General features: G+C 64.1%; 2 protein-coding genes across 4 annotated transcripts in view; one reads left to right on the top strand and one right to left on the bottom strand.

Moving 5' to 3' along the window:
• Positions 1-1327: 1327 nt before the first annotated feature.
• Positions 1328-26424, top strand: RELL2 (RELT like 2). Of its 2 annotated transcripts, none has more exons than XM_075900016.1 (8): positions 1328-1567; positions 5061-5274; positions 14017-14082; positions 14304-14370; positions 15468-15656; positions 19405-19924; positions 25749-25791; positions 26284-26424. In XM_075900016.1, exons 2-7 carry the CDS (start codon positions 5067-5069, stop codon positions 25788-25790), a joined length of 1092 nt encoding a protein of 363 aa, XP_075756131.1. In that variant the 5' UTR covers positions 1328-1567; positions 5061-5066; the 3' UTR covers position 25791; positions 26284-26424. The 2 variants fall into 2 exon arrangements, with proteins under 2 accessions (XP_075756131.1, XP_075756132.1); XM_075900017.1 differs by lacking the exon at positions 1328-1567 and adding an exon at positions 2266-2312.
• FCHSD1 (FCH and double SH3 domains 1) overlaps positions 25848-27652 on the bottom strand; it is a 36985-nt gene continuing 35180 nt past the window's right edge. Inside the window, exon 19 of one of the 2 annotated variants that reach the window (XM_075900014.1) lies at positions 25848-27559. In XM_075900014.1, coding sequence (XP_075756129.1) covers positions 26067-27559 — 1493 coding nt within the window. In that variant the 3' untranslated portion in view covers positions 25848-26066. The remainder of the gene's footprint in view (positions 27560-27652) is intronic. The other variant, XM_075900015.1, reaches the window with a different exon arrangement.

Raw genomic sequence — 27652 nt, 5'->3', positions numbered from 1 at the left:
CACGCCCCAGTCGCCCTGCTGCTGGCCGGCCGCTCGGCCCTGGGCTTCCAGTGCTTTTCCCTTGGCCCTGCTCTGGGCTCTAGCCAGCTGCTGCTCACCCGGCCACTGCCTGGGCAGGACACAGAGCTGGGTGCCCCTGAGCAGCTGCCATGCACCTGGGTGGTCTCACCAGCTCTCCTGATGGGTTCTTATCCCCTATTAAATACCAGGGAGGGGGAGGGGGTGAGCTGCCAGGAGGCCTCTGCACTCAGGGCTTTGGGGCAGGGCGACCTTGCGGGACCTTCCGAGAGGAAGTGTCCAGAGCTGCTTCAGGATCCCCCCTCCCCCCGCCCTGCCTGGGGGGATGGGACAGGAGAGCATGGTGACCAGCAGTACCACACTCTGCTGCCCCGCCAGCTGGGCCAGTCTGGGGCTGCACTTGCCCTGACTAGCAAGAGGCTGGGCCGGGCTGAGCTGTGCTGTGCTGTGCTGTGCTGGGCTGGGCCGGGCCGTGCCGGGCCGTGCCGTGCTTGTGCTTGTGCTTGTGCTGTGCTGTGCTGTGCTGTGCTGGGCCGGGCCGGGCCGGGCCGGGCCGGGCTTGTGCTTGTGCTTGTGCTGTGCTGTGCTGTGCTGGGCCGGGCCGGGCCGGGCCGGGCCGGGCCGTGCTTGTGCTGTGCTGTGCTGTGCTGTGCTGTGCCGGGCCGTGCTTGTGCTGTGCTGTGCTGTGCTGTGCTGTGCTGGGCCGGGCCGTGCCGGGCCGTGCCGTGCTTGTGCTTGTGCTTGTGCTTGTGCTTGTGCTGTGCTGTGCTGGGCTGGGCTGGGCTGGGCTGGGCTGAGCTGTGCTGGGCTGGGCCCGGCAGGGCTGTGCTGAGCTGTGCCGGGCTGGGCTGTGCTGTGCTGGGCTGGGCCCGGCAGGGCTGTGCTGAGCTGTGCCGGGCTGGGCTGTGCTGAGCTGTGCCGGGCTGGGCTGGGCTGGGCTGGGCCCGGCAGGGCTGTGCTGAGCTGTGCCGGGCTGGGCTGGGCTGGGCTGGGCCGGGCCGGGCTGGCATAAGGCCCGGCTGCAAGGGAGCCAGGAGAAGTTGGGTTTGTCAGTAGACCCTTGTGAAATCTCAGCCAGCACCAGCCAAGCACACTGGTGCCACCAGAGCCCGGCTCTCACCCCTGCTGGAGCCTGCTGCTATTCACTGCCCCCCAGCGCAGAGGACTCGGCCCCCTTCCCTCCCAGCAGGGGCCCTCTCGGTAGCTCGGCTGCCGCTTCGTCCCTCTACTGCGCCTGGCGCCCGCCGGGCACGGGCGGGGGAGGCGGAGGGGGGCGGAGGGGGGAGTTGGAAACGGAGGCGCCCGCTCTTGTTCCCTGATCCCCGCCCCCCCGCGCCGTGAGCAGCCTGCAAACGCTGGCGCCGCACCTGCCTCCTTCGTGCCTCTCCCGCCCGCCGCTGCTGGCTTGTCCCGCGGGGCTCCCCGATTCTCCCCTCCCGCAGCGCCAGGGCTTTGCGGGGGTCCAGAGAGGGGGCGCGAGGCCGGGCCGGGCACAGAAGGATGCTCCGGCCGCAGCCCGTGGCAGGGATGCTGGGTTGCTAGGCGACAGGTGAGGAGAAAGGACCGATGAGCGGCGGCAGGAGGCTCAGGTACCAGACGCTGCCCCGGCATGGCAGGAGGGCGAGAGGCGGCTGCTGGACCGGGCTTCCGGGACAGGACCGGGACTGGCGGCCACGACGGACGCTGAAACCCAGGCAGAGCCTCCCCTCTCCCCTCCCCCCCGGTCCGGCTGGCGCAGGGCTCCGGACGCGGCCCCCCCCCCCCGGTCCGGCTGGCGCAGGGCTCCGGACACGGCCCCCCCCCCCGGTCCGGCTGGCGCAGGGCTCCGGACACGGCCCCCCCCCCCCCGGTCCGGCTGGCGCAGGGCTCCGGACACGGCCCCCCCCCCCCCCCGGTCCGGCTGGCGCAGGGCTCCGGACGCGGCCCCCCCCCCGGTCCGGCTGGCGCAGGGCTCCGGCCACGGCCCCCCCCCCCCCGGTCCGGCTGGCGCAGGGCTCCGGACACGGCCCCCCCCCCGGTCCGGCTGGCGCAGGGCTCCGGCCACGGCCCCCCCCCCCCCCCGGTCCGGCTGGCGCAGGGCTCCGGACGCGGCCCCCCCCCCGGTCCGGCTGGCGCAGGACTCTGGACACCCCCCCCCCCCCGTCCGGCTGGCGCAGGGCTCCGGACACGGCCCCCCCCCCCCCCCCAAGGTCCGGCTGGCGCAGGGCTCCGGACACGCCCCCCCCCCCCCGGTCCGGCTGGCGCAGGGCTCCGAGCCGGGCAGACGCTGCCTCGCTGCTCCCGCGCCCGCCGCTGTGAGTGGCCGCCCGGCGGGAGCGGAGCAGCAGGCGGGAGCGGTGCCCTTGGGGCCCCGCAGTAGCGGCCCGGGAGGACAAGCGCAGCCCGCCAGGGGACCCGCCGCAGGGCCCGAGGGAGAGACCCGGGCGGGCAGAGCGCGGGGCCGCTGCAGCCCGAGGGCCGGAGCCTGCGGGGGTGGCCGGGGATGGAGCGAGGCGAGCGGCGCCGGCAGTGTCCTTGGGAAACCTCCGCAGCGCGGGCAGAGGAGATGCAGAGGCGGGACAGACGCACCGCGCAAAGGGGCCGCGGGGGGCTCGGCTCCTGCCCTCCCCAGTCCCAGAGCCGGGAGGGGCGCCCGGGCTCAGAGACCCATGCGCGGGGACTGAGGCGTCCAGCCCCTGGCACTTACTCCTGAGAAAGTCCAAGAGCCTGCCCAGGAGGGGACTGGGAACAAACCAAGAGGGGAAAAGGAAAGGCCAAGGCATACCAGGACCTGCACCGTCAGGGGTGGGGGAAAGGAGTGTGCGGGTGGTGGTAGAGCCTGGTGGCATAGGAGGGCAGAGTGTCGGCGGAGGTAGAGCCACGCAGCGTGGGAGGGCAGAGGGCAGTGTGCCGGCAGAGGTAGAGCCACGCAGCGTGGGAGGGCAGAGAGCAGTGAGCCAGCGGAGGTAGAGCCACGCGGCGTGGGAGGGCAGAGGGCAGTGTGCCGGCAGAGGTAGAGCCACGCGGCATGGGAGGGCAGTGGGCAGTGTGCCGGCAGAGGTAGAGCCACGCGGCGTGGGAGGGCAGAGAGCAGTGAGCCAGCGGAGGTAGAGCCACGCGGCATGGGAGGGCAGAGGGCAGTGTGCCGGCGGAGGTAGAGCCACGCGGCATGGGAGGGCAGAGGGCAGTGTGCCGGCGGAGGTAGAGCCACGCGGCGTGGGAGGGCAGAGGTCAGTGTGTCAGCGGAGGTAGAGCCACGCGGCGTGGGAGGGCAGAGGGCAGTGTGCCGGCAGAGGTAGAGCCACGCGGCGGGGGAAGGCATAGGGCAGTGTGCTGGCGGCAGTAGAGCCCAGCAGCATGGGAGGGCAGAGGGCAGTGTGCCAGTGGCAGTAGAGCCCAGCGGCGTGGGAGGGCAGAGAGCAGTGTGCCAGCGGAGGTAGAGCCACGCAGCGTGGGAGGGCAGAGAGCAGTGTGTCGGCAGAGGTAGAGCCACACAGCGTGGGAGGGCAGAGGGCAGGGTGTCGGCGGAGGTAGAGCCACGCGGCGTGGGAGGGCAGTGGGCAGTGTGCTGGCGGAGGTAGAGCCACGCGGCGTGGGAGGGCAGAGGGCAGTGTGTCGGCAGAGGTAGAGCCACGCGGCGTGGGAGGGCAGAGGGCAGTGTGTCGGCAGAGGTAGAGCCACGCGACGTGGGAGGGCAGAGGGCAGTGTGCCGGCGGCAGTAGAGCCCAGCGGCGTGGGAGGGCAGAGGGCAGTGTGCCGGCGGAGGTAGAGCCACGCGACGTGGGAGGGCAGAGGGCAGTGTGCCGGCGGAGGTAGAACCACGCAGCGTGGGAGGGCAGAGGGCAGTGTGCCGGCAGAGGTAGAGCCACGCAGCGTGGGAGAGCAGAGGGCAGTGTGCCGGCGGAGGTAGAGCCACGCAGCGTGGGAGGGCAGAGGGTAGTGTGCCGGCGGAGGTAGAGCCACGCGGCGTGGGAGGGCAGAGGGCAGTGTCGGCGAAGGTAGAGCCACGCGACGTGGGAGGGCAGAGTGTCGGCGGAGGTAGAGCCACGCGACGTGGGAGGGCAGAGGGCAGTGTGTCGGCGGAGGTAGAGCCACGCGGCGTGGGAGGGTAGAGGGCAGTGTGCCGGCGGAGGTAGAGCCACGCGGCGTGGGAGGACAGAGTGTCGGCGGAGGTAGAGCCACGTGGCGTGGGAGGGCAGAGGGCAGAGTGTCGGCGGAGGTAGAGCCACGCAGCGTGGGAGGGCAGAGGGCAGTGTGCCGGCGGAGGTAGAGCCACGCGGCGTGGGAGGGCAGAGAGCAGTGTGTCAGCGGAGGTAGAGCCACGCGGCGTGGGAGGGCAGAGGGCAGTGTGCCGGCAGAGGTAGAGCCACGCAGCGTGGGAGGGCAGAGGGCAGTGTGTCGGCAGAGGTAGAGAGACGCAGCGTGGGAGGGCAGAGGGCAGTGTGTCAGCAGAGGTAGAGCCACGCGGCGTGGGAGGGCAGAGGTCAGTGTGTCAGCGGAGGTAGAGCCACGCGGTGTGGGAGGGCAGAGGGCAGTGTGCCGGCAGAGGTAGAGCCACGCGGCGTGGGAGGGCAGAGGGCAGTGTGCCGGCAGAGGTAGAGCCACGCGGCGTGGGAGGGCAGAGGGCAGTGTGCTGGCAGCAGTAGAGCCCAGCAGCATGGGAGGGCAGAGGGCAGTGTGCCGGTGGCAGTAGAGCCCAGCAGCACAGGAGGGCAGAGGGCCATGTGTTGGTGGTACAGCCAGGCAGTGTGGGAGGGTAGGGGGGCAGTGTGCCGGCGGCGGTAGAGCCAGGCAGCATAGGAGGGCAGTGCGTCTGTAGATGTAGAGCCAGGCAGCGTGGGAAGACAGAGGGCAGTGTGCCGGCGGCGGTAGAGCCAGGCATTGTCCATGGGCAGTGTGCTGGTGGCAGTGCAGCGAGTTGGATTGGTCGGTCCGAGGCAGCGTGCCGGCGGCATGGAAGGGTAGATAGCAGTGTGCTGGCGGCGGTAGAGCCCGTCAGTGTGGGAGGGCAGTGTGCAGTGGGTGTGCCATGGGTTTGAGTCGTCTTCCCTTCTGTCTCCTAGATCCCGATGTCGGAGCAGAACAGCACCAGCGATGGGGACCCCGATCCCCAGCACAGCATGTCTATGCTCTTCCTGCTTGTCCTGGTTTTCTTCATCATGGGACTGGTGGGGTTCCTGATCTGCCATGTGCTGAAGAAGAAGGGTTATCGCTGCCGCACCTTCCGCGATGAGCTGGACCTGGAGCAAGAGGACGCGCTGACGGAGCTTCAGGCCAGTGAGTTTGGGCAGCAGGGTCAGGGGCCTCAGCTGGACCCATTGTGCATTGTCTTGGCATTGCCAGTCAGTGGCAAGGTGGAATGGGGGTCGATGTAAGCCTGTGGTGGGCTGAGCTGCACAGCGAGTGTGCGTAGGGCACAGCGGGTAACTGGTCATACAGCGCTGTGCGCGCCTGGGCATGCAGCCTGGGCACTGTACATGGTGCACGCCGGAGACTGGGGGCAGAACCGCAGCCAATAGCAGGGCGGAGAATAAAGCATCATTTCAGCTTGTCCCACATAGGGTAAGTTTAGCCCTCGTGTCAATGAGCACAAGTTCTTGTGACGCCACGCACAGATGTTCATGTACATACATTTCTACATATAAGTATGCATCATCTGAATATGCTCCCTGCAAAACAGGGCAAGTTACCTGTGATCCCCTGGATGCGGGAATTCTATCTGGGCATGTATCAGTCTTGTACGTGAAGTCAGAAATACAAAGTGTAAAACCTGCTTATTAATCGAGAATGTCTAGTGAAAGCCATGAGTGGTTCTTAAGGAACCATAGAGCCATAGAGCTGGAAGAGACCTCAGAAGATCAAGTCCAGGCCCCTGCTCTAGGCCAATCCCAACTAAATCAACTCGGCCAGAGCCTTGTCAAGCTGAAACTTAAACACCTCTAGGGATGGAGACTCCACCACTTCCCTAGGGAACCCAGCCCAGGGCTTCCCCACCCGCCTAGGGAAATAGTTTTTCCTAATATCCAACCTGGACCTCTCCCACCACAATTTGAGCCCATTGCTCCTTGTTCTGCATCTGTCACCACTGAGAACAGCCTCTTTCCAGCCTCTTTGGAACCTCCCTTCAGGAAGTTGAAGGCTGCTCTCAAATCCCCCCTTTTCTCTTCTGCAGACTAAATAGACCCAAATCCCTCAGCCTCTCCTATATGTAATATGCTCCAGCCCCCTAATCATTTTGCTTGCCCTCCACTGGACCCTCTCCAATGCGTCCACATCCTTTTTGTAGTGGGGGGCCCAGAACTGGACACAATAATCCAGGTGTGGCCTCACCAGAGCTGAGTAAAGAGGAATAATGACATCTCTGGATCTGCTGGCAATGCTCCTCTTAATGCAACCTAATATGCCATTCGCCTTCCTGACTATAAGGGCACACTGTTGACTCATGTCGAGCTTCTCATCCACTGTAATCCCCAGGTCCTTTTCTGCAGAACTGATTCTTAGCCAGTAGGTCCCCAGCTTGTAACTATGCTTGGGATTCTTCCGTCCCAAGTGCAGGACTCTGCACTTGTCCTTGTTGAACCTCATCAGATTTCTTGTGGCCCAATCCTCCAATTTGTCTAAGTCACTCTGGACTCTATCCCTGCCCTCCAGCGTGTCTACCTCTCCCCCCAGCTTAGTGTCATCTGCAAACCTGCTGAGGGTGCAATCCATCTCCTCATCCAGGTCATTAATAAAGATGTTGAACAAAACTGATTCCAGAACCGAACCTTGGGGCACTGCTGGAATCTGACCACCATCCTGACATCGAGCCGTTGATCACTACCTGCTGGGCCCAACCTTCCAGCCAGCTTTCTATCCATCTTACTGTCCATTTATCCAATCCACATTCCTTAACTTGCTGGCAAGAATATTGTGGGAGACCGTATCAAAAGCCTTGCTAAAGTCAAGGTATATCACATCCACTGACTTCCCCATAACCACAGAGCCAGTTACCTCATCTTAGAAGCTAATCAGATTGGTCAGGCACGACTTGCCCTTTGTGAATCCATGCTGACTGATCACCTTCCTCTCTTCCAAGTGCTTCAAAATGGATTCCTTGAGGATCCCTTCCATGATTTTTCCAGGGACTGAGGTAAAACTAACCGGCCTATAGTTCCCTGGATCGTCCTTCTTCACTTTTTTAAAGATGGGCACTGCATTTGCCTTTTTCCAATCACCTGGGATCTCTCCCGATCTCCACGACTTTTCAAAGATAATGGCCCAAGGCTCTGCAATGACATTTGCCAACTCCCTCAGTACCCTCGGATGCATTAAGTCCGGACCCATGGATTTATGTACGTTTAACTTTTCTCAATAGTTCCTAACCTGTTCTTTACCCACCAAGGGCTGCCCATCTTCATTCCATATTGCGTCACTTAGCACATTAGTCCAGGAGCCCACCTTGTCCGTGAATAGAGAGGCAAAGAAAGCATTGAGTACTTCAGCTTTCCCCACATCATCTGTCACTGGGGGTATGTCTACACTGCCACCCTAGTTCGAAGTAGGGTGGCTAATGTAGGCATTCGAAGTTGCAAATGAAGCCCAGGATTTAAATATCCCGGGCTTCATTTGCATCTTGCCGGGCGCCGCCATTTTTAAATCCCCGTTAGTGCGGACTCCGTGCCCGCGGCTACACGTGGCACGGAGTAGGTAGTTTGAATTAGGCTCTCTAATTCGAACTACCGGTACACCTCGTTCCACGAGGAGTAACGGTAGTTCGAATTTGAGAGCCTAATTCAAACTACCTACTCCGTGCCGCGTGTAGCCGCGGGCACGGAGTCCGCACTAACGGGGATTTAAAAATGGCGGCGCCCGGCAAGATGCAAATGAAGCCAGGGATATTTAAATCCTGGGCTTCATTCGCAACTTCGAATGCCTACATTAGCCACCCTACTTCGAACTAGGGTGGCAGTGTAGACATACCGTAGGTTACCTCCCTCATCCAGTAGGGGCCACACACCCTCTCTGATCACGTTCTTCTTGTTAACATGCCTGTAGAAACCTTTCTTGTATCCTTCACATCCCTTGTGAATTGCAATTCCAATTGCGCTTTCGCCTTCCTGATAACCCCCTGCATTCTTGAGCTGTACATTTATACCCCTCCCTAGTCATCTGTCCAAGTTTCCACTTTTTGCAAGCTCCCTTTTTGTGCTTAAATTCACCAAGGATTTCCTCGGTGAGCCAATCCGGTCTCCTACCATATTTGCTTCTCTTTCTATGCATTGGAATGCTTTCTTTCTGTGCCTTCAATAAGGCTTCCTTAAAATACTGCCTGCTGTCCTGGACTCCTTTCCCCTTCATGTTAGCATCCCTGTGGATTCTGCCCATCAGAGGTCTGAGGGAGTGAAAGTCTGCTTTTCTGAAGTCCAAGGTGTGTATTTTACTACTCTCTTTTCTTCCTTTGGTCAGAGTCCTGAAATCTGCCATCTCATGATCACTGCTTCCCAGGTTGTCACTCACCTCTACTTCTCCTATGAGTTCCTCCCTATCTGTGAGCAACAGGTCAAGCTGCATATAGCCCCTGGTTGGATCCTGCAGTACTTGTACTAAGAAGTTATCCCCAACATTCTCCAAAATTGTCTGTGTACTGTCATATTGGTCTCCCCACAGATGTCAGGGTGAGGCCCATGAGAACCAGGGCCTGTAATCTGGAAACTTCTCTCAGTTGTCTGAAGAAAGCCTCATCTACCTCATCCACCTGATTCGGCGGCCTGTAGCAGATGCCAACCACAACATCACTGCTGTTGCTTGCACCTCTAAACTTGACCCATAGACTCTCAACAGGCTTTTCTCCCTCTACATACTGGAGTTCAGAGCAATCGTAGTGCTCTCTTACATACAGTGCAACTCCTCCTCCTTTTCTCCCTTGCCTATTCTTCCTGAACAGTCTATACCCTTCCAAGACAGCGCTCCAGTCATGCGAGTCATCCCACCAAGTCTCTGTTATCCCAATCAAATCGTAGTTCTTGGACTGGGCCAGGGCCTCCAATTCTTCCTGTTTGTTACCCAGGCTTCTCGCATTGGTGTACAAACACTTCAGATAACCAGTCAAATGCCCTACCTTCTCCATTCGAATCAGGGGTCCACCTTTGTTGCTCTTTCCTCTCTGCATTTCTTCCCGGTATCCGACTTCCCCACTCCCCTCAGGGCTTTGGTCACCGTCCTCCAACGAACCTAGTTTAAAGCCTCCTCACTAGGTTTGCAAGCTGCCTGCAAAGATGCTCTTTTCTCTCTTGGTTAGGTGGATCCCATCTCTTCCCAACAATCCTTGTGCGCGGAACAGAGTCCCATGGTCGAAGAAACCAAAGCCCTCTCTGCGACACCACCTGCGCAACCACGCATTGACGTCCTCAATTCGACGATCCCTGCCCAGTCCTTTCCCTTCAGCAGGGAGGATGGACAAGAACACCACTTGCGCTCCGAATTCTTTGATCCTTCTTCCCAGTGCTACACAATCCACAGTAACCCACTCAAGGTCATTCTTGGTCGTACCTTTAGTTCCCACATGGAGAAGCAGGAAGGGGTAGCGATCCGAAGGTTTGATCAGCTTGGTAAGCCTCTCAGTTACCTCCTGGTAAACAGCACACCTCTCGAGATTCCAGGTCCGGACAGCAGATGGATGGCTCAGTCCCTCTTAGGAGGGAGTCCCCGACCACCACCACCCACCTTCTTCTTTTGGGGGTGGTGGTCATGCTGCCAGTTCTCTTCCTGGTCCCGTACTGCCCACTCTGGCTCTTCCACCTGCCTTGCTTGCAGGATTAAACGCTGCCTTCTAACGAAGAAGTCTTCATCCTCTCTGATCGAGTGTAGGGGCGACACTTGGGCCTCCAGTCCTCTAATTTTTTCCTCCAAAATGGTGACCAGCTTGCACTTCGTGCAGATGAAATCCCTTCTTTCTTCTGGGAGGAAGACAAACATGGCACAAGCTGTGCAGGTAACAACAGCAGACCTATCACCAGTCATACCTGCTGTCCTAAAAAAGGGTTTAAAGGAAAGACAAAAGAACTTCACCCCCTTCCCAACTCCCACCCTAAACTCCCTGTTTGCAATCACCTGTTCGCAACCTCCCTGGTCGCTGACTCACTCCTTTATAAAGCCCTGGACTGCCTAATAGTCCCTCTCCCTACTAAGGCTCAGCCAATCGGCAGAGGCTTCTAGATTTCAAACTTTAATTGGAAGCCAACAGTTTCCAGCTGCCAGTCACATTAATGGCCCAATGCTCCAGGCAACAATCTGTACGTGGTGGTTTTTTTCCCTATAAGCCTAAACTGTGATTGGTTTTACAAAGACATGTGACCGTGCCATCTGGGGCTGGAATCCATCTTGAATTTGGTATTTTTCCATTGGGCGAATGGAAGAAAGATGTCCTGCGCTGGGGGGATTCTATTGAAGGCATGGGAAGCAATCGATGATTATCTTTAATCTGGCTTTTGAGACTGCCTCCCCTCTCTAAGGGGACGTACAAGAAGCTGTTAGAGCCAGGCCAGAGAACAGATCAGCTCTGACTTGAAGGATTTTACCTGAAATAAGGAGAAATACCATCTGTCCCAACCGCTCTCTGTGGATTAGGCTAAGCTGGCGTGTTTTGTTGATAACACAACAACAATAAACCCCAATTGTAGCACCAAATCACAAACCCCGGACAAATAAGGAAGGTAAATGTTACAGTCGTGGATGGTTGACGATCAGATGGTGCCGAGGACCTCAAACCTTCAAGCTAATGTAAAGCTTGTAGGGAGAAGCTCTAGGGCCATGGTCCCCAACACGGTGCCTGCGGGGGCATTTGTGTGCACCCGCCAAGTGCTCGGGGCTGGCCTGGCCCCGGGCACATGGCGCATGCACGGAGCCGGTGCTGGAGCCGGCCCCGGGCACATGGCGCACAGTGAGTGTCGGCCCCAGGAGCGCCGCAGTTTGGCCGCCTGTGCTCTGGGCGCGCGGCGCTTGCAGGGGGTGCTGGCCCCAGGCGCGCGGCGGGGGAAGCGCCGGTCCCAGACGTGCGGCACTTGGGGGGGAGCACCGGCCCCAGGCGCGCGGCGCTTGCGGGGGGGGAGCGCCGGCCCCGGGCGCGCAGCCCTTGGAGGGGGCACCGGCCCCGGGCGCGTGGCTATGGGGGGCCGCCCCCCGGGCGCGCAAGTGTCCCCGCCCCCTGGCGCCCGGCGGGCGAACGGCCATGCTCCCTGGCTCCTGGCAACCTCAAATGGTTGGGGACCAGTGCTCTAGGGAGATCCCATGAGGATATACTGATGGCTCGGTCTGCGAGCACGTTCCCTAAGAGCAGCTCTGGGTCTTCACCACTGACGGCACGGAACGTGGTCCCTGTCCTCGGAGCATTCCTCCGGCTTCACAGCAGCTTCTGGCCCTTCACCACAGAAGGCGGGAGATGATAAGGAAACACGGCCTGATGTCACTCTCCTGATGGCATACGGGACAGCAGCAGGTACTGGACTGGCGTGCCCCGGATGCAGCCACTGAGCCTGTGCTACAGGGTGTGCAGGAAGCACCTCAGCAGCCACGCTGGTGTCCAAGACAGAGGTGGGGACAGCAGAAGAACCCGACCTCTTGGAGGGGTAGTCCCTATATCTGAGTAGTGGTGGGAAACTGGAGTGATTATAGGGACATCTGTGTGCAACGCCTGAGGTACAAGCAGCCAATCTTGCCTTCTGGCGGGAAAAACCGGTCTATTCCAGTTCTTGTTTACCTCAAAGTGTCACAGCTGCAAATGGAGTCCTAGTTACAAATGCCATAAAGGTCTCGAGCATCACCCAACAGCAAGCTGCGCCGTGCTGCTCAGGAGAGCGCCCGCCTTCAGCAGGCAGGACGAGACGCCCCAGCGCTCCCCCGGAACGGATTGCACAGCTGGCCTGTGGAAACAGACGCAGGTTCAGGGAACGGGTTGTCAGCAGAAAATGAACCGACGGGCAAATGAAGCTTAATACGCTAAAGCCCCTGGCCACAAAGAGAATCCCCAGAGGTTGGTTTCAGCGGAGGGCGGGGATTCCGGCCACAGGTCAGTCTCCCTCCAGCCACTGCAGGGTGGGCTCAGGGGTGACCGGCTCAGGGCGCCGAGAGCCATGTGGCCAGCAGGGCGGGGGAGGGGCAGCAGGAAGGGCTGGTTGGCCCGGGCGGGTCACTGCAAAGCTCTGGTGGTCAGTGAGTCCAGTTGGGGGCGGAGCCGCTCTAAGGGGCCACGTTCGCTCGGCAATTTCCTGGCAGAGCCGGCACCACCAGGCCTTTTCCAAGTGCCCCAGCAGCTCTCGGGTCACTGCCCTGAGTCCCACCGCACAGCAGCGAGCTGGGGCCAGCCCAGGGCAGCCCCGGGCCCCTCCCCCACCCGCACAGGTGCAGCCTGGACCGCCGGGTAGCCTCAGAGCCAGGCGGGAGCAGCTGGGCTCCAGAGACCTGCGTGGGCTGCCCTGCAGTCGTTAGCCGGGGTCGCTCAGGCGCTGGAGCAGGGTTGCCAGGTGTCCAGGATTCACCCAGACCGTCCGGTATTTTCTGCTCCTGCCCGGTAAAAAAATTCAGAGACACCTGAGATGTCCTAAAATGTCGGGTATTTTCTGAATTTTTCCCTGGCCAGCAGGCGAAAATGCCGGGCACCTGGCAACCCTCCAAACACTCAGCACCTGGCCCCCAACACCCCCAGCCCCCCGACCCCACGCTGATCTGCTTCCCCAAGGCTGCCGGCACAAAATGGCTGCGGGTCAGAAGAGCTGGGGAAGCAATGTTTCCCCGGGGTCTTAGTGCTCACCACCCCGTCCCTAGCCCTGCGCTGAAAGGGGACATGCTGTTCTAATGCTGTTTTATTTTAATTTTTTTTTAAGAAGTCCTTGGAGTCTTTTTTTTTTTAATCAACAACTTTGGTCTCCCCTTTTTCCCCCCTTCAACAGAATTTCTTCCCGGTGTGGGTTTTGGTTTGGTTTTTGGTGGGGGGGGGTGTGCTCAGTATTTTTGGTTCAATCATCTGGCAGCCCTAGCTGGCAGGCCCACGCCAACAGCACCGAGCTCGACCAGGCCCCTTTGCTGGCTGGCGAGAGGCTGCAGGCCTGGCCCAGCACTGGGGGAGGGGCTCCCCAGCTCAGCTTTCCAATCACTAGAGATCTTTTCTCGGGGCCCCTCCGTGACGCCCCGTTCTGCCCCTGGAGGCAGGCCGCCGGGCTCGGCCTGGCCTGGCACCCGCACGAGAGGGCATTGGGGTCAGGGCCGTGGTGTCCCATGACAACTCACTGGGCGCCCGTTCCACCCAGTGCCTAATGCCAGTGAATCAGGCGCATGAAACGGCAGAGCCAGGCGCTCAAAGGCCCCGGGCCTCGTGGCAGCTGAGGAGTGTGAGCAGTGGCCAGTCGGCCATCAGGGGCGCAACCTGCTTTGGCGCCGGTTTCTGGAGTCCCCGGGGCCGGTGACCTAGCTGTACAGGAAAGTGGGGTTCGAATGCAGCCGCCCTGGACTTACGGGAGCAGGAGTCCGGCTTCCCCGGCACACGGCAGAGCAGGAGTGCGCTGGGCGAGACGCGGCTTGGCACGGGGGGCTGAGCCCTGGGCTTTATCCGAAGTGGTTCCTCTCGGATGTGCCACCTTCTTGCCTTTGGAACTCAGCCGATGAGAGGGGAGCGTTTTCCTCCTGCCTCCCTGGCCACTGGCAGGAAGGCCCAGACGCTCTACGGGAGCGAGGCTGGAGGAGCTGCGCTGAAGCTCCTACCACCACGTGCCCACTACGAGGGGATGTGACGAGCTCCCCTCCCCCCCGAGAACGGGGCCCAGTAACATCTCGTTCCAGCTGCTGCTAGGCCTCCGGAGCAGTGCAGGTGCGAGAGCAGGCCCAGGGAGGTGGCTGCTGAGCCTTGCTTCCAGGCTCTCCACTGGTACGTCTGGAGCGCTGTGGCCTTTATTCCGTGGCACTTCAGAGCTGGGGCAGGCAGGGGCTGAGCCCCACGCCAGGGGCTGCCCCAGTCTCCTCACTTGCTGCCACTTTCTCTCCTTTCAGCCAAAGAGGAGGAGCTGAACGAGGACACAATGGAGAAGATAGTGAGGTGCATCATTCAGAATGAAGGTGGGGCTCCCTGGCTCCCGCACAAGGGGCGGGGGGGGGCTCCCTGGCTCCCGCACAAGGGGCGGGGGGGGGGTTCCCTGGCTCCCGCACAAGGGGTGGGGGGGGGGGCTCCCTGGCTCCCGCACAAGGGTGGGGGAAGATTCCTTGGCTCCCGTGCGGGGGGAGGGGGGTTCCCAAGCACCTGGCTGCCTCACCCACTTCTCCTTTCTTCTCCTTGCCAGCAAACGTGGAGGCCCTGAAGGAGATGCTGGGGGACGGGGAAGCAGAGGTGCCAGTGCCTATGCTCAGGTGAGGCTCCTGCAGGAGTTGATGGGGTGCAGCGTAGCAGCAATTTCTGGTCTAGCACCCCCTGCTGGCAGCGATCTGCCTCCTCTCTTGCTGCGGGTCGCCGGCCAGGTCTCGGTGGCCCCGCTCTCCGGTGCAGCAGGGAGTCCCGCACCACAGACGTCCCATGTCCTTCCCTTAGGTCTTCGGCCCCGCCTCTCGGCCCCGTGCGCCTTCTGTCAGCTCGTCTCAGGACTCTACAGCCCTTATCCCCTAGCGCACGGGGCTTTGCGCCTGGCAGACAACCCAGGCCCGGTCTGTACCTGGGTCCGGCCTAGGCTCCCGGACCTGCTCCATTCACCCTTCGTGCAGGGCCAGGGCTCATGGGCCTCTCCCCTGGAGCCCCCAGCAAACCCCAAACCAGTGGTCCCCAACCTTTTGGGGCTCCCGGGCACCCGGGGACGGAGCCACCCATATGCTGCGCGCCCAGGGGCTGGCACCGCACATGCACCACGTGCCCGGGGGGGGGGCTGGCCCCGGTCACTCGGCGGGTGCACAGAAATGGCCCGGTGGGCACCATGGCGCCCACGGGCACCGCATTGGGGACCACTGGCAAACCAAAACCAACCTCTGCCCTCCACCAGCTTCGCCTTTCATCCTCCTTCCCGGCACCGCTCCGCCATGAAGCACCCAGCCCTCGCCCCTCGGTCCCGGCTCTCGCCCTGCTGGCCTGCCCGTCTCTGCTCTCCCCTGCCGGGACGGGTGCAGAGTTGCCCCTGCAGCCCCTTTGTGCCCCAGGCTTCCTGTCTTTGACCCACCTGGCTGGCTCCTCGGCTGAGCCTGGCCTGCCTTCCGGGTGTGGCCTGAGGGTCTAGCCAGCTGCTCTCTCAGAGCCATTGCCAAGAGCCCAGGGACCCGTGCTGGGGGGCCTGAGTCTGCTCCAGCTCCCTGGCCAGGCCCACTCAGCCTCAGGGCCTGGCGGGCAGGTGTCTTGCCAGGACTGAGGATGTGCAGATGGGGGGAGGGGCTGATGCCTCGGCCCCGAGAAGCCAGACCCTCCGGTAAATGGGCCTCATTTCTGGGCGTGTGAACGCTGCCCTGACTCTGCTGTCCTCCCGCAGCCTCTGCCCGCACCGCACCAGCCAGGATGGGGGCCTGCCCCATCACCACACGGTGCACCTGGGCTCCGCACCGGCGCCCTGCATCCACTGCAGCAAGAGGAAGAGACCCCCCCTGCATCGCCAAGGCAGGTCCAAGGATGGCAAAGGCAAGATGCACCCTGGCGAGACCACGGTCTTCTCCGTGGGCAGGTACGTGGCGCGCGGCCCCCACCGCTGGCGCCGGCTTGGCCCTAGGGCCTGAGGGCGCCAGTGCGTCTTGGAGCAGCTGCTGCTGGCGAAGGTATTTAGCCTGGCCCTAGCAAGAGCAGCTGGGAGCTGAGAGAGGGGCCCTCCCGCACTGCGTCGCCACCACAGTCCTTCAGCTGGCAACGGGGGGAGCCCAGACCCCGACGCTCGGGCGTTACCTGCCTGGCTTGGGAAGGGAGCGCTTGTATCCGCCCCTCCCTCGCCAGCCCCTCACGCTCGGCCAGGGCAAGCAGGGGCAGTCAGCAAAGCCCCGCTCCGGCATTCTCCAGAGACGGCTGAGGCCGTGGCTGTGGCCTCTCCCACACTGAACCGCAGCGCCTGCCAAGAGACAGCCCAGGCGCCTGTATCCGCGGCACAGAGGCGCGTCGAGCAAAGCCAGCCGTGAGCGGCTTACGAAAGAGCAGAGACGTGGGCGACGCTGGGCCAGTGCCCAGTCTGGTTCCAAGGGGAGCAGAGCTCCCACCCGGGGCGTTCCAGTGCCTTCCCCGGCTGAGCGAGGAGCGGATGGAATTTCCCTCCACTGCTCGATTAGTGGAGGGGGCGCTGGCTACCTGCTGCGCCACCCGCGGCTCCTGAACATTTCAACGGGCGAGGCGCAGCAGTCGGGACCCATGAGAGCAGGCCCTGCTTTGGTCCCCGCTCCCGCCCTTTCCCCCGTTGCTCCTCTGCCTCCTCTGCCCCCCCCGCGGAGACGGTGCTGGGGGAGGTGACTTTTAAGCCGGCTCCCCCCGTGGTGCCTCAGATACAGAGGCAGCAAGGTGGGGGAGCGACGCATCGAGCGGTGCCTCGCCTACCCGACAAGCCGAGGCTGATAGCCGACCAGGCGCATCCATCCCTGCTCTGATCTGCCTAAGCAGGCTCCTCCCTCCGTCCGCCTGTCACATGGCCTGGGCGGGGGCGCCAGCATTCCCGGGATCAGAGGGTGCCAAGCCCTTTGGCCCCTATGCAATGGGCAACTAAGGGCTTCGCTCCCTGGGCAGGCTGCTTCCCTAAAGAGCTAGTGCGCTTCCTGAAATGCCGGGTCTGTCGCACCACTGGGGACTTTCCCCTGCTGCCTGCCTGCGCGGGGGGAGGAGGAGGGGGAGGGAGAAGGAACCCTGGGACTGCAGGCCAGCTCCAACTTCTCAGGAAGCGGCTGTCGTGGGGAGCGGAGGAAGAGCGCGCCCTGCGAAGGTGGAGCTGGCCTGCAGCCCGGGACTCCTACACACACACCCTGCGCAGGCAGGCAGCTGGGGGAAGGAAGTCCCTGGCGGAGCGACAGACCGGGCATTTCAGGAAGCGCACCAGCTGTTTAGGGGAGGGGAAGAGCAGCCTGCACACATCCTGAGACCCGGGATCCCCAGGAACTGGCCCCGGTTGTCTCTGTCCCGTCCCCCTGGGCAGACCCCCCCCCACCAGCACCCTGCCCCAGCACCCTGTCTGCTGCTCCCCCAGCACAGTTGGGCCACATTAGTGAAGCTTCAGGGTAGGAAGTCGGGTTGCATTTCACTTGTGTGGCCCCGACTGACTTTTCTGTGGGTCAGTGACCCCTGTCTCAAAACAGGTTCCCCGCCCCTCTCAGAAATAAAGACAACGCTGAAACATTTTGTGTTTGACATAATATTTTATTTCAAAATGAAGCCTGGCCAGCAAGTCCCCAACTGGGGCCAAGCCCCCATCTGGCCGCAGCATCATAACACTCCTGCAGACCCCAAACCTGAGCCTGTCATACACTGGAACCCCCTGTCCTGAGCCTCTCACAGCCCCAAACTCAATGACCCCCACATCCCCAGTCTGCTGCCACAACACTCCTGCACCATCCACACACCGCAAATCTGTGTCCTGAGCCCGTCTTACTCCCAGCCTCCCTGCCCTGAGCCCCTCACGCACTCCAGCCCAAGCTCCTGCACCCTCCCAGCCACAGGCCTGCAGCTTGCTCAGCACCCCAACCCTCCCCCTGATCCCAGCCCTCTCCAGCCTGAAGCCCCCTCCCTGAGCCAGCAGCCTCTTCTCTACTTCCTCCTGCAGCTAAATTCCCTGCCTCAGCCTGCACTTCTCACCCCTTCCCAGTGGGGACAGCGTGCCCTGGGACAGCGTAACAGCACCCCAGCGCGGAGCTTTTTTTTTTTTTCTCCCTGGCTCTTCACGCTGTCCCCACTGCTATTGTGGCTCTTTGTCTGGAACGGGTTGGCCACCCCGGCCTAGAGCGTCACCGAGTCTCACCCGAAGTCGCCCCTTGGGCCAGTGGCAGGGGAAAAGCCAGAGCCCAGGTCTGCTTGCTCCCTTCCCCCTTCGTCTGTGGCCACAGAGAACGCTTCTCCCCTCCCCAGCGCCCACCGCACAACAAGGGAGCTGATCCCGGCCCTCTCTCCGGGGCAGCAGCCCGTTCCTCTTCCCTGGCTCGGCACTGCTGGCTGAGTGATGCCTGCTCACCAGCAGTCAGCACCGTGCGCTTTGCTCCGGGCCCAGTGACCATGCCGGGGCAGGAGCCCTAAGCCAGCGTGCAGGACGGAGTGGCCGTGCATTCAGAGGTTGTCAAAAATGCCTCAGCTCATCACTGGATCCCATTTCTGAAGCTGCCGCAAAAGGCCAGTGGGAAGAGTCCCTGTGTCTTCGCTGGATGATCCGGGGCTCAGCAGCCCTGCTGGACGCATCCGTGTTGCTAGCTGTTGGACCAAGCTCTCCGGCTGCCACATCCCTCGGTGGCTGTTGCTGCTGGGTTGTGACTTGCTGGAACAGCTGGGCCTGGTGTTGCTGTTATTGGGGGGCCTGCTGGCACCACCTCTCCAACAGCCATTTCAATATTTTCTCCATGGATGGGCGGACAGAGAAAGGAGACCTTCTTGGTACGCTCCGCCCCTTGGGGCCTTTCAATAGGGCCTGGCCATTGCCCGCCTTCTCCGCCATGAGTGGCCGTGTGTGCACACCCCTTCCGCCTGCGGGGGTAGATCGTGGGTGCCCTGACACTGCTGTTACAGGCTACCCACATAACAGTGCAGCCCAATGGCCAGAGTCTAAGCAGCAGCCCTTCAGTTCTGGGCTGCCTGGCTTAATGGCTCCAGACAACACGGCTGCCCACAAGCACAGGGCAGTGTAGACTAGTGGTCAGAGTCTGTACAGTGGTCCTCAAGGGCAGGGCAGCACAGCCTATTGGTCAGAGTCAATATAGCAGCCCTTGAGTGCACAGCAGAAAGACCTAATGAGCAAATCTGGGGACCGCCACCAAGGGGGTGGCAGGCAGGGTAAGAGGACCCAGCGCCAATGAACTCCACTGGCTCCAGATGCAGGGCACTAACAGTGGTGGAATAGGCTGCTACTGGGTCTGTGGGGAACCCAAGTGCAAGGCGCAGACCTAGATGGGCGGAGCTACCAGGCACTGCCCCTCTTGGGATCACGGTCTACTGGGCGTCCTGGCGCTGCAGGCTGGCTGACCTCACGAGCTCCCCAGTGGCTGCTGGCTTGGACTGGCTGCCTGTAGGCAACAGGTCTCCAGCCTGGGTGTCAGGGACTCCAGCCGCCAAGGCAAGGGCTGGAAGAGTCCCCGGGCTGGTCTCCTTTATAGGAGCATGAGCACGGCCCTGGGGACACCCCAGCAGGGTGGGATGAACCCGTTCCTGCCTAGGCACAGCCCAGCACACGGGGAACCAGTGGGTCCGAGGGTGGGGGCGGAAGGCGGGAGATGGGAGGGAGTGACGCGCTTGTGCCCTGGCAGGTTCCACGTGACCCACATCGAGAAGAAGGCCGTTTTCCCAGAGCAGCAGGATGCAGCACTTCCTGACGGCACCAAGGAAGCCGGTGCCCCGTCCCCGGTGGCCCCCAGCAGCGAGCCGCTCCCTGCCGAGGGGCTGCAGAATGGAACCGTCCCGAAGGGGAGCTGTCCGAATGGAACAGTCCAAGGGGAGGATGCTCCCACCGATGGACCGGCGGGGAGGGGGCTCGGGCAGACGAGCTCGCTGCAGGACACTGGCCTCCAGGACCCTGCCCCTGGGGATGGAGCTGATCAGAGCAAGGGGGAGGGGCGTCAGGCCCCAGGCACGCAGCACGCTGGAGCCCCTGCAGACTTGCAGGTGGAGCCACCTGGCAGCCTGCAGGAGGGGGTGGAGCCAGGAGCCGCTAACGACACGGAAGGCGTGAAAGGAAGCCGCGGGGTGCCAGGAGGAAGCCCGGGTGCTGCGGCTGGAAAGCAGGCTGCCGAGACGGAAGACTCCAGAGTGGAGGACATGGGGCAACAGGTAGGGTCCCTTCCCCGCCTGCCTCGCCCCCAAATTGCACCTGGGGCTCTGCAGGGAGGCCTGGCGGTGGGGGCGGGGGGAAGGCTGCCCTGGCACCATGTAAGGGGCTGGCATGGATGGGGCAGACGAGCCACGGGCTGAGGAGGCGCTGCCCCGGATGGGAGCTCTGCCCCCCTGCAGACATTGTAGCAACCGCAGCATCTGCGCCCGGACACGTGCAGCAGGTGTCACCCCAGCTAGTGGTGCTGTTAGCACGGCTCTGGTCCTGGCTCCGCGTCGGGCCCGCCCTCAGACTCACACATCCACAGGGACAGCCCTGCTCTGCCCATGGCCACGGCCACGGCCCAGTGGCAGCGCCGGGCCCCACGCCTCGCACATCCACAGAGACAGCCCTGCTCTGCCCATGGCCACGGCCACGGCCCACTGACAGCGCCGGGCCCCATGCCTCGCACATCCACAGGGAGAGCCCTCCTCTGCCCATGGCCACGGCCACGGCCCACAGGCAGCGGTGGGCCCCACGCCTCACACATCCATAGGGACGACCCTGCTCTGCCCATGGCCACGGCACACTGGCAGCGCCGGGCCCCACGCCTCGCATATCCATAGGAACAGCCCTCCTCTGTCCATGGCCATGGCCACGGCCCACTGATAGCAGTGGGCCCCACGCCTCGCACATCCATAGGAACAGCCCTCCTCTGTCCATGGCCACGGCCACGGCCCACTGGCAGCGGTGGGCCTCACGCCTCGCACATCCACAGGGAGAGCCCTCCTCTGCCCATGGCCACGGCCACGGCCCACTGGCAGCGCCAGGCCCCACACCTCGCACATCCATAGGGACGACCCTGCTCTGCCCACGGCCATGGCCCACTGGCAGCGCCGGGCCCCACACTGTGCACATCCACAAGGATAGCCCTCCTCTGGCCACGGCCACGGCCCGCTGGTAGTGCCGGGCCCCACGCCTCGCACATCCACAGGGATAGCCCTCCTCTGTCCACGGCCACGGCCCGCTGGTAGTGCCGGGCCCCACGCCTCGCACATCCACAGGGATAGCCCTCCTCTGTCCACGGCCACGGCCCGCTGGTAGTGCCGGGCCCCACGCCTCGCACATCCACAGGGATAGCCCTCCTCTGTCCACGGCCACGGCCCGCTGGTAGTGCCGGGCCCCACGCCTCGCACATCCACAGGGATAGCCCTCCTCTGCCCACGGCCCTGTCCTGCCCTCTGCCGGGAGAGCTTCCTCAGAGAACTGAGGGAAACAGCCGCAATCCTGTCCCTGCTAGTCAGCCAGCCGGGCAACATCCTTCTGAGTCCAGTGGCTGGGGATGGGCAGGGCCAGGGGCCAACCCGGCCTTGAATGCCGCCCTTTGGGAGCGTCATGGTTGATTTTCTAGTTCTGTCTTTGTGTGGGTCTGCCTGGGCCAGTGTCCCGCGGGCTCGGCCCTGGCTTGCAGGGACGGGCTGGGTCTCACTCTGGGGGCTGCTGGAATTATCTGGGGGACGCAGGACCTGCCCTGGAACCGGCCCGGGCAGGGCGCAGTCGGGTCAGAGGCAAGTCCCCGGGCGCCAGGCCCAGCGAGGCACCGAGGCAGAGCGCGTGGGGCTGCCTGGAGCGAAGGGCAGGGTTCCCCGGGGAGGGGAGCAGGAACAAGCCCCTGCCTCCCAGCTGGCGCTGCAAGCACAGGGCCTGCAAGGGCCGCGCCGAGGAGCGGGGCGGGGAGGGACGGGCTCCATGCCGGGGGCTCCGGGCCCAGCGCATGGCTGGAGCACCCAGAGCAGCGTTTACACGGGAGTTCCCCGCGGCGCCCCACCCGCACGCGCTGGGCCGCGGACCCCGAGGGGCAGGGAGCAGCTCTCCCGCCGCTGGCTCCGCTGTCCCGCCCTGGGCCGGGGAGCCCTTAGAGACTCTCGGAGGGCAGGTCACCGCAGGGACAACGCTCTGCTGCTCCTTGTTTCCCAGGCTGGGCCCGCGCCCGATGGCCCCGCAGCGTGGGCCCAAAGAGGGGGAGGTGAACGCGACCCAACCCGGCTTGCTGCCCAAGGCCCAGCCTGCCTCGTCCCGGGGCAACGCCCCAGCAGCAGCCTGCCAGCCTGGCATGGACGATGCTGCCGTCGTGCGCACAGCCCCGGCCCCGCCCCGGGCCAGCCTTTCCCAATGGAAATGACCGTCCTTTGGGGGCGGGGGGGCGCTGGCTGGAGCTGGCCCTGGTACAGTCGAAGGGACGGGACAAGCCAAGGCAAACGGTGACCTACGTGGGCAAAGCCAGCCCGGGGCGCGGCTGGGTCACCCATCCTCTCATGCCCTTTGCACAGGATGGCTGCTCCGACATCCAGCCGGCCAGTCCCACCCCGCCCTGGGGGAGCTGCGTCCGCCAGCCACGCCTGGTTCTCTCCCGAGTCCCCAGGGAGCCCAGCAGCTGCCAGCCCCGAGTCCCCGCAGAAACGTGTCCTGCCGGGCCTCCCCTGCCAAAGCAGCCCCCCGGGAATCGTACGCACACACCTTGCCTCCTCTGCCAGTGGTGGAACCGCCCCCGGGTGCACTGGAGCCCGGGGCCCCTCTGGCTCAGCGTAGGAGCCTTCCGGCTTCAGCTATGGTGCCAGCGGCTGCCAGCCGAGGCTGTAGCGCTCCCTTGTTCTCTCTGGCTGTCCGTGGTCTAGGTGCCACCAGGGTGTGGGTTGCAGCGTGCGGGCAGCCCAACTGCATCCTAAGCCAAATCGCTGGGGCTCAGCCGGGCAACCCGCTCCCTCGTAACGCCAGCCCAACGTGCAGTCCAATCGGGTCAATTCCCAACCATCCCAAGTGCCGTTCCTTGTGGATCTGAAGTCGGGGCCGCCTGCACCCGGACTCTTCAGCCGGAGCACACAGAGGAAGGATGGAACCAGCGCCCTGCCTCCAAAGCGAGAGGTCTGAGGGCAGAAAGCCACGAGGCACAACGGCAGAATGCGTGCTAGGCCACCACCGATACAACCCCCTCCTGCCTAGCACGGGGAGGGAGCTGGGCGCTGACCGCACACCGCACTGATTGTGCGACACACACGTACAGCCAGGGCACGGGGAGGGAGGTGGGCGCTGACCGCACACCGCACTGATTGTGCAAGACACACACGTACAGCCAGGGCACGGGGAGGGAGGTGGGCGCCAACTGCACACAGCACTGATTGTGCGACACACACGTACAGCCAGGGCACGGGGAGGGAGGTGGGCGCTGACCGCACACCGCACTGATTGTGCAAGACACACACGTACAGCCAGGGCACGGGGAGGGAGGTGGGCGCTGACCGCACACCGCACTGATTGTGCAAGACACACACGTACAGCCAGGGCACGGGGAGGGAGGTGGGCGCTGACCGCACACCGCACTGATTGTGCGACACACACGTACAGCCAGGGCACGGGGAGGGAGGTGGGCGCTGACCGCACACCGCACTGATTGTGCAAGACACACACGTACAGCCAGGGCACGGGGAGGGAGGTGGGCGCTGACCGCACACAGCACTGATTGTGCGACACACACGTACAGCCAGGGCACGGGGAGGGAGGTGGGCGCTGACCGCACACCGCACTGATTGTGCAAGACACACACGTACAGCCAGGGCACGGGGAGGGAGGTGGGCGCTGACCGCACACCGCACTGATTGTGCAAGACACACACGTACAGCCAGGGCACGGGGAGGGAGGTGGGCGCTGACCGCACACCGCACTGATTGTGCGACACACACGTACAGCCAGGGCACGGGGAGGGAGGTGGGCGCTGACTGCACACCGCGCTGATTGTGCGACACACACGTACAGCCAGGGCACGGGGAGGGAGGTGGGCGCTGACCGCACACAGCACTGATTGTGCGACACACACGTACAGCCAGGGCACGGGGAGGGAGGTGGGCGCTGACTGCACACCGCGCTGATTGTGCGACACACACGTACAGCCAGGGCACGGGGAGGGAGGTGGGCGCTGACTGCACTCGGCACTGACCGTGCGACACACACGTACAGCCAGGGCATGGGGAGGGAGGTGGGCGCTGACCGCACACCGCACTGATTGTGCGACACACACACACATACAGCCAGGGCACGGGGAGGGAGGTGGGCGCTGACTGCACTCGGCACTGACCGTGCGACACACACGTACAGCCAGGGCACGGGGAGGGAGGTGGGCACTGACTGCACACCGCACTGATTGTGCAAGACACACACACGTACAGCCAGGGCACGGGGAGGGAGGTGGGCGCTGACCGTGCGACACACACACACGTACAGCCAGGGCACGGGGAGGGAGGTGAGCGCTGACTGCACATGGCACTGACCGTGCGACACACACACACATACACACACACACACACACACACACAGCCAGGGCACGGGGAGGGAGGTGAGCGCTGACTGCACTCGGCACTGACCGTGCGACACACACACACACACGTACAGCCAGGGCACGGGGAGGGAGGTGGGCGCTGACTGCACACGGCACTGACCGTGCGACACACACACACACACACACACACACACACACACGTACAGCCAGGGCACGGGGAGGGAGGTGAGCGCTGACTGCACTTGGCACTGACCGTGCGACACACACACACACACACACACACGTACTGCCAGGGCACGGGGAGGGAGGTGGTCGCTGACTGCACTTGGCACTGACCGTGCGACACACACACACACACACACACACACACACACACACACACACACACACGTACAGCCAGGGCACGGGGAGGGAGGTGAGCGCTGACTGCACACGGCACTGACCGTGCGACACACACACACACACGTACAGCCAGGGCACGGGGAGGGAGGTGGGCGCTGACTGCACACGGCACTGACCGTGCGACACACACACACACACGTACAGCCAGGGCACGGGGAGGGAGGTGAGCGCTGAGTGCACACGGCACTGACCGTGCGACACACACACACACACGTACAGCCAGGGCACGGGGAGGGAGGTGAGCGCTGACTGCACACGGCACTGACCGTGCGACACACACACACACACGTACAGCCAGGGCACGGGGAGGGAGGTAGGCGCTGACTGCACTCGGCACTGACCGTGCGAGCCGTGCGCTCCCTCCGCAGCCCGTCCCAGTGCTGCCCCAGTGCCTCCCGGCAACGCTCGGGCCACAAGCCCAGTGAGCAAAGTGCGTGGTGCCGGGAGATTCTCTTGGTCAGGACAATCCCGTGGCCGACAGAGCAAGGGCTGCTCATGCAGCCACTCGCTGCCAGGCTGCACATCCCTGTTGAGCGGACGCGCAAGGCCCCCCCAGCACACGGGGGTCTCTGTCTCTCACAGGGAGAGATGCCCAGCAAAATGCCACTTCTGGCTCTGGCATTTACTGCCCCTTGCAGCCGCCTGGCCGGCCAGGGCTGTGCAGCCCTGAGCCCTGGCAGCGTGGCTCAGAGCAGGCTGGCTGGGTCCTTGGCGATGGTCAGCGGCAGGCACCAGCCGCAAGAGGAAAGGCAAAGGATGCGCGTGGGGGCAGGGCGCGCCGTCACCGGGGCCCCTTCAGTCCAGGCAGGCCCAGGGCCCGCGGCAGGAGGGCCCATCCCCGGAGATGGGCCCCGGTGCTAGTCCTGGGGTAGCGCTCGCGCCTTCCCCTCCTCTGCCAGCAGCTGCCCGGAGCCACTGCCTCCCCAGGCGGCCTGTCCTGAGCCCCAGCCGGGGCCCCCGCTGCTCTGACACCGATACCCGCGGGGAGCTCAGGTGATGCGTCGCTCGCTGCTCGGCCCAGCATCCCCCCATCCTCTCCGGCTCTGCCCATGGCCCCCGCCGGGCCGGCGCCCCAACCCGCTCGGGTCTCAAGATTCTGTCCCTTCCCGCAGGAGCAGCCCTCTGCGGTGCCCGGCCCCGGAGTGCCCGTGTGACGTAAGTGCCCCTCCGGCCGCGCAGCTGGCTCTGGGCGCGACTCGCTGTCCCCTGCTGCTCGGGCCCCGGAGCCTGCAGGGAATCCCCCCGGGCTGCCAGAAGGGGAAAGGCACCTCTCCAGCTCCCTGGCTCTGCAGCTTCTCTGCTAGGGCAGGCACCCTGTGCCCGCTGGGCTCGGAGGGGAGCCGTGTCCTGCCAGACCCTCGCCCAGCGTTGCTCACACCGCTCTGTGCCGGAGCAGGGCCCAGCCGCCCAACGGGCCGAGCCGAGGCAGCCTAAGGGGGGGCTGTGCCAGCAAGGGGATGCAGCATGGGGGTGGTGGCGAGGCCGGGGGGAGCGAGTCGGGGTAACGAATAATCCTCTGGCGTGGCTGGGCCGCCCCCGGGACCCCCAGTGATGGTGCCTCCTGGAAGCTCTGCGGGGCCCTGGTGGAAGCGCAGGGGGCAGGGCTCACGTGCAGCGCCTGACGCGTTTCTCTTCCTTCTCCCGCAGCTCCGCCCTGCCCCCGCAGACACAGCCAGCCCGGCGGGCACGGGCACGTGGGCACCGCGGGTGAGCCTGGGCCCTGGACAGCTCAGCTGCGCTCGGCACAGACGCCGCTTCATGCCCACCCCGGCACCTGGCAGCCCCGCCCCTCGGGCAGGCCAGGCCCCGCCCCGCCCCACCCCTGGCCCGGGGCCGCAGGAGCCTGGCAGAGCTGCTCCACCCACACAGATCCGACCCCTCTGCCAGCTGACACCTGGGCTGTGAACCAGGGCACTGGACCGGCTCCTCCCCTGCACCCTGGGGCTCTGGGGCAGCTCCAGCGCCGGCTCCACCATGTAGCCTTGGGGCCTGAGTGACACCCCCCACGGGGGCAGGGCTCGGAGCCCCCCGGAGGACCCGCTCTGCCCTCGCCTGGCTTCTGCCATTTCAAGCACACCCCCCGGGGCACCCTTGGGAGACCAAGCGAGAGCAGAGGGGCCAGAGCCAGCTGGGCACATGGAGCGCGTCCGCCTGGGAGCCGGGGGCTCGGGCTGCGTGTGGCCCCCAGACACCCCCTCTGGCAGGGGCACTGCCGCCTCCCCGCCAGGCGATGGGAGCTGCCGGGGCCGGCTCTGGCGGGGCGCCTGGCTGGGGCCCTCGGCCATGTCCTGAGGCAGCCCTGGGCGGAGCCGGATGGAGCAGCCCCTGAGCAGCGCCCGTGGCCGGCGCTGAACCGCGCTGTAAATACACACGCTGAACCCATTAAAGCTGCTGAGCACACGAGCAGAGCCACGGCTGTTTATTGGGCCCGGCAGGGAGGGGCAGAGCGGGCTGGGGCCGGGGCAGCCTGCTCTGGGGCGGGGGAGAAGCAGGATTAACCCTTCCCACGCCCGTCGGGGACTGGCCGGGCAGGGCTCTGCTGCGTGGGCAGCGAACGGAGGGGGCAGGGCTGGTACAAGCCCGGGGCAGAGCCTTTCCCACCCAGCCCGGGGGCTCCCTGCTGCAGCCCTGCGGCTCTGGCCCTCCCCAGCAGGTCTCCGGCCCCCAGTGCTGAGGGGCAAGGCCCCCCCCAGCCCAGTGGGGTGCAGAGATCCGGGTTTCTGCTGCACTAGGGGTGAGCTCTGGCCCCCCGCCCGCCCCATGGGTGCAGCTGGCCGGGGAGCAGCGGGACGGCGCCGAAGGCTCGGGCGTAGCAGGAAGGGAGGGGGCTGGGCCCAGCAGGAGGACCCCGACGGCATCAGCTGAGGTGCGGCTCCGGACCCGGCTCCGGCACTTTGGCAGGGGGTGGAGGCGGCGCTCGCAGCTGCAGAGAGAGGTTGATTACAGACGACCCGCTCCCCGGGCCTGCTCCATGCCAGGGGCGGCCCACGCCCGGAGCTGGGACACCCCAGAGGAG

Source organism: Pelodiscus sinensis, chromosome 17 (assembly GCF_049634645.1).
Source record: "Pelodiscus sinensis isolate JC-2024 chromosome 17, ASM4963464v1, whole genome shotgun sequence".
Lineage (NCBI taxonomy): Eukaryota > Metazoa > Chordata > Testudines > Trionychidae > Pelodiscus > Pelodiscus sinensis.
The sequence above is the reverse complement of the archived record's forward strand: the minus strand, read 5'-3'. Positions and strand labels throughout refer to the sequence as shown.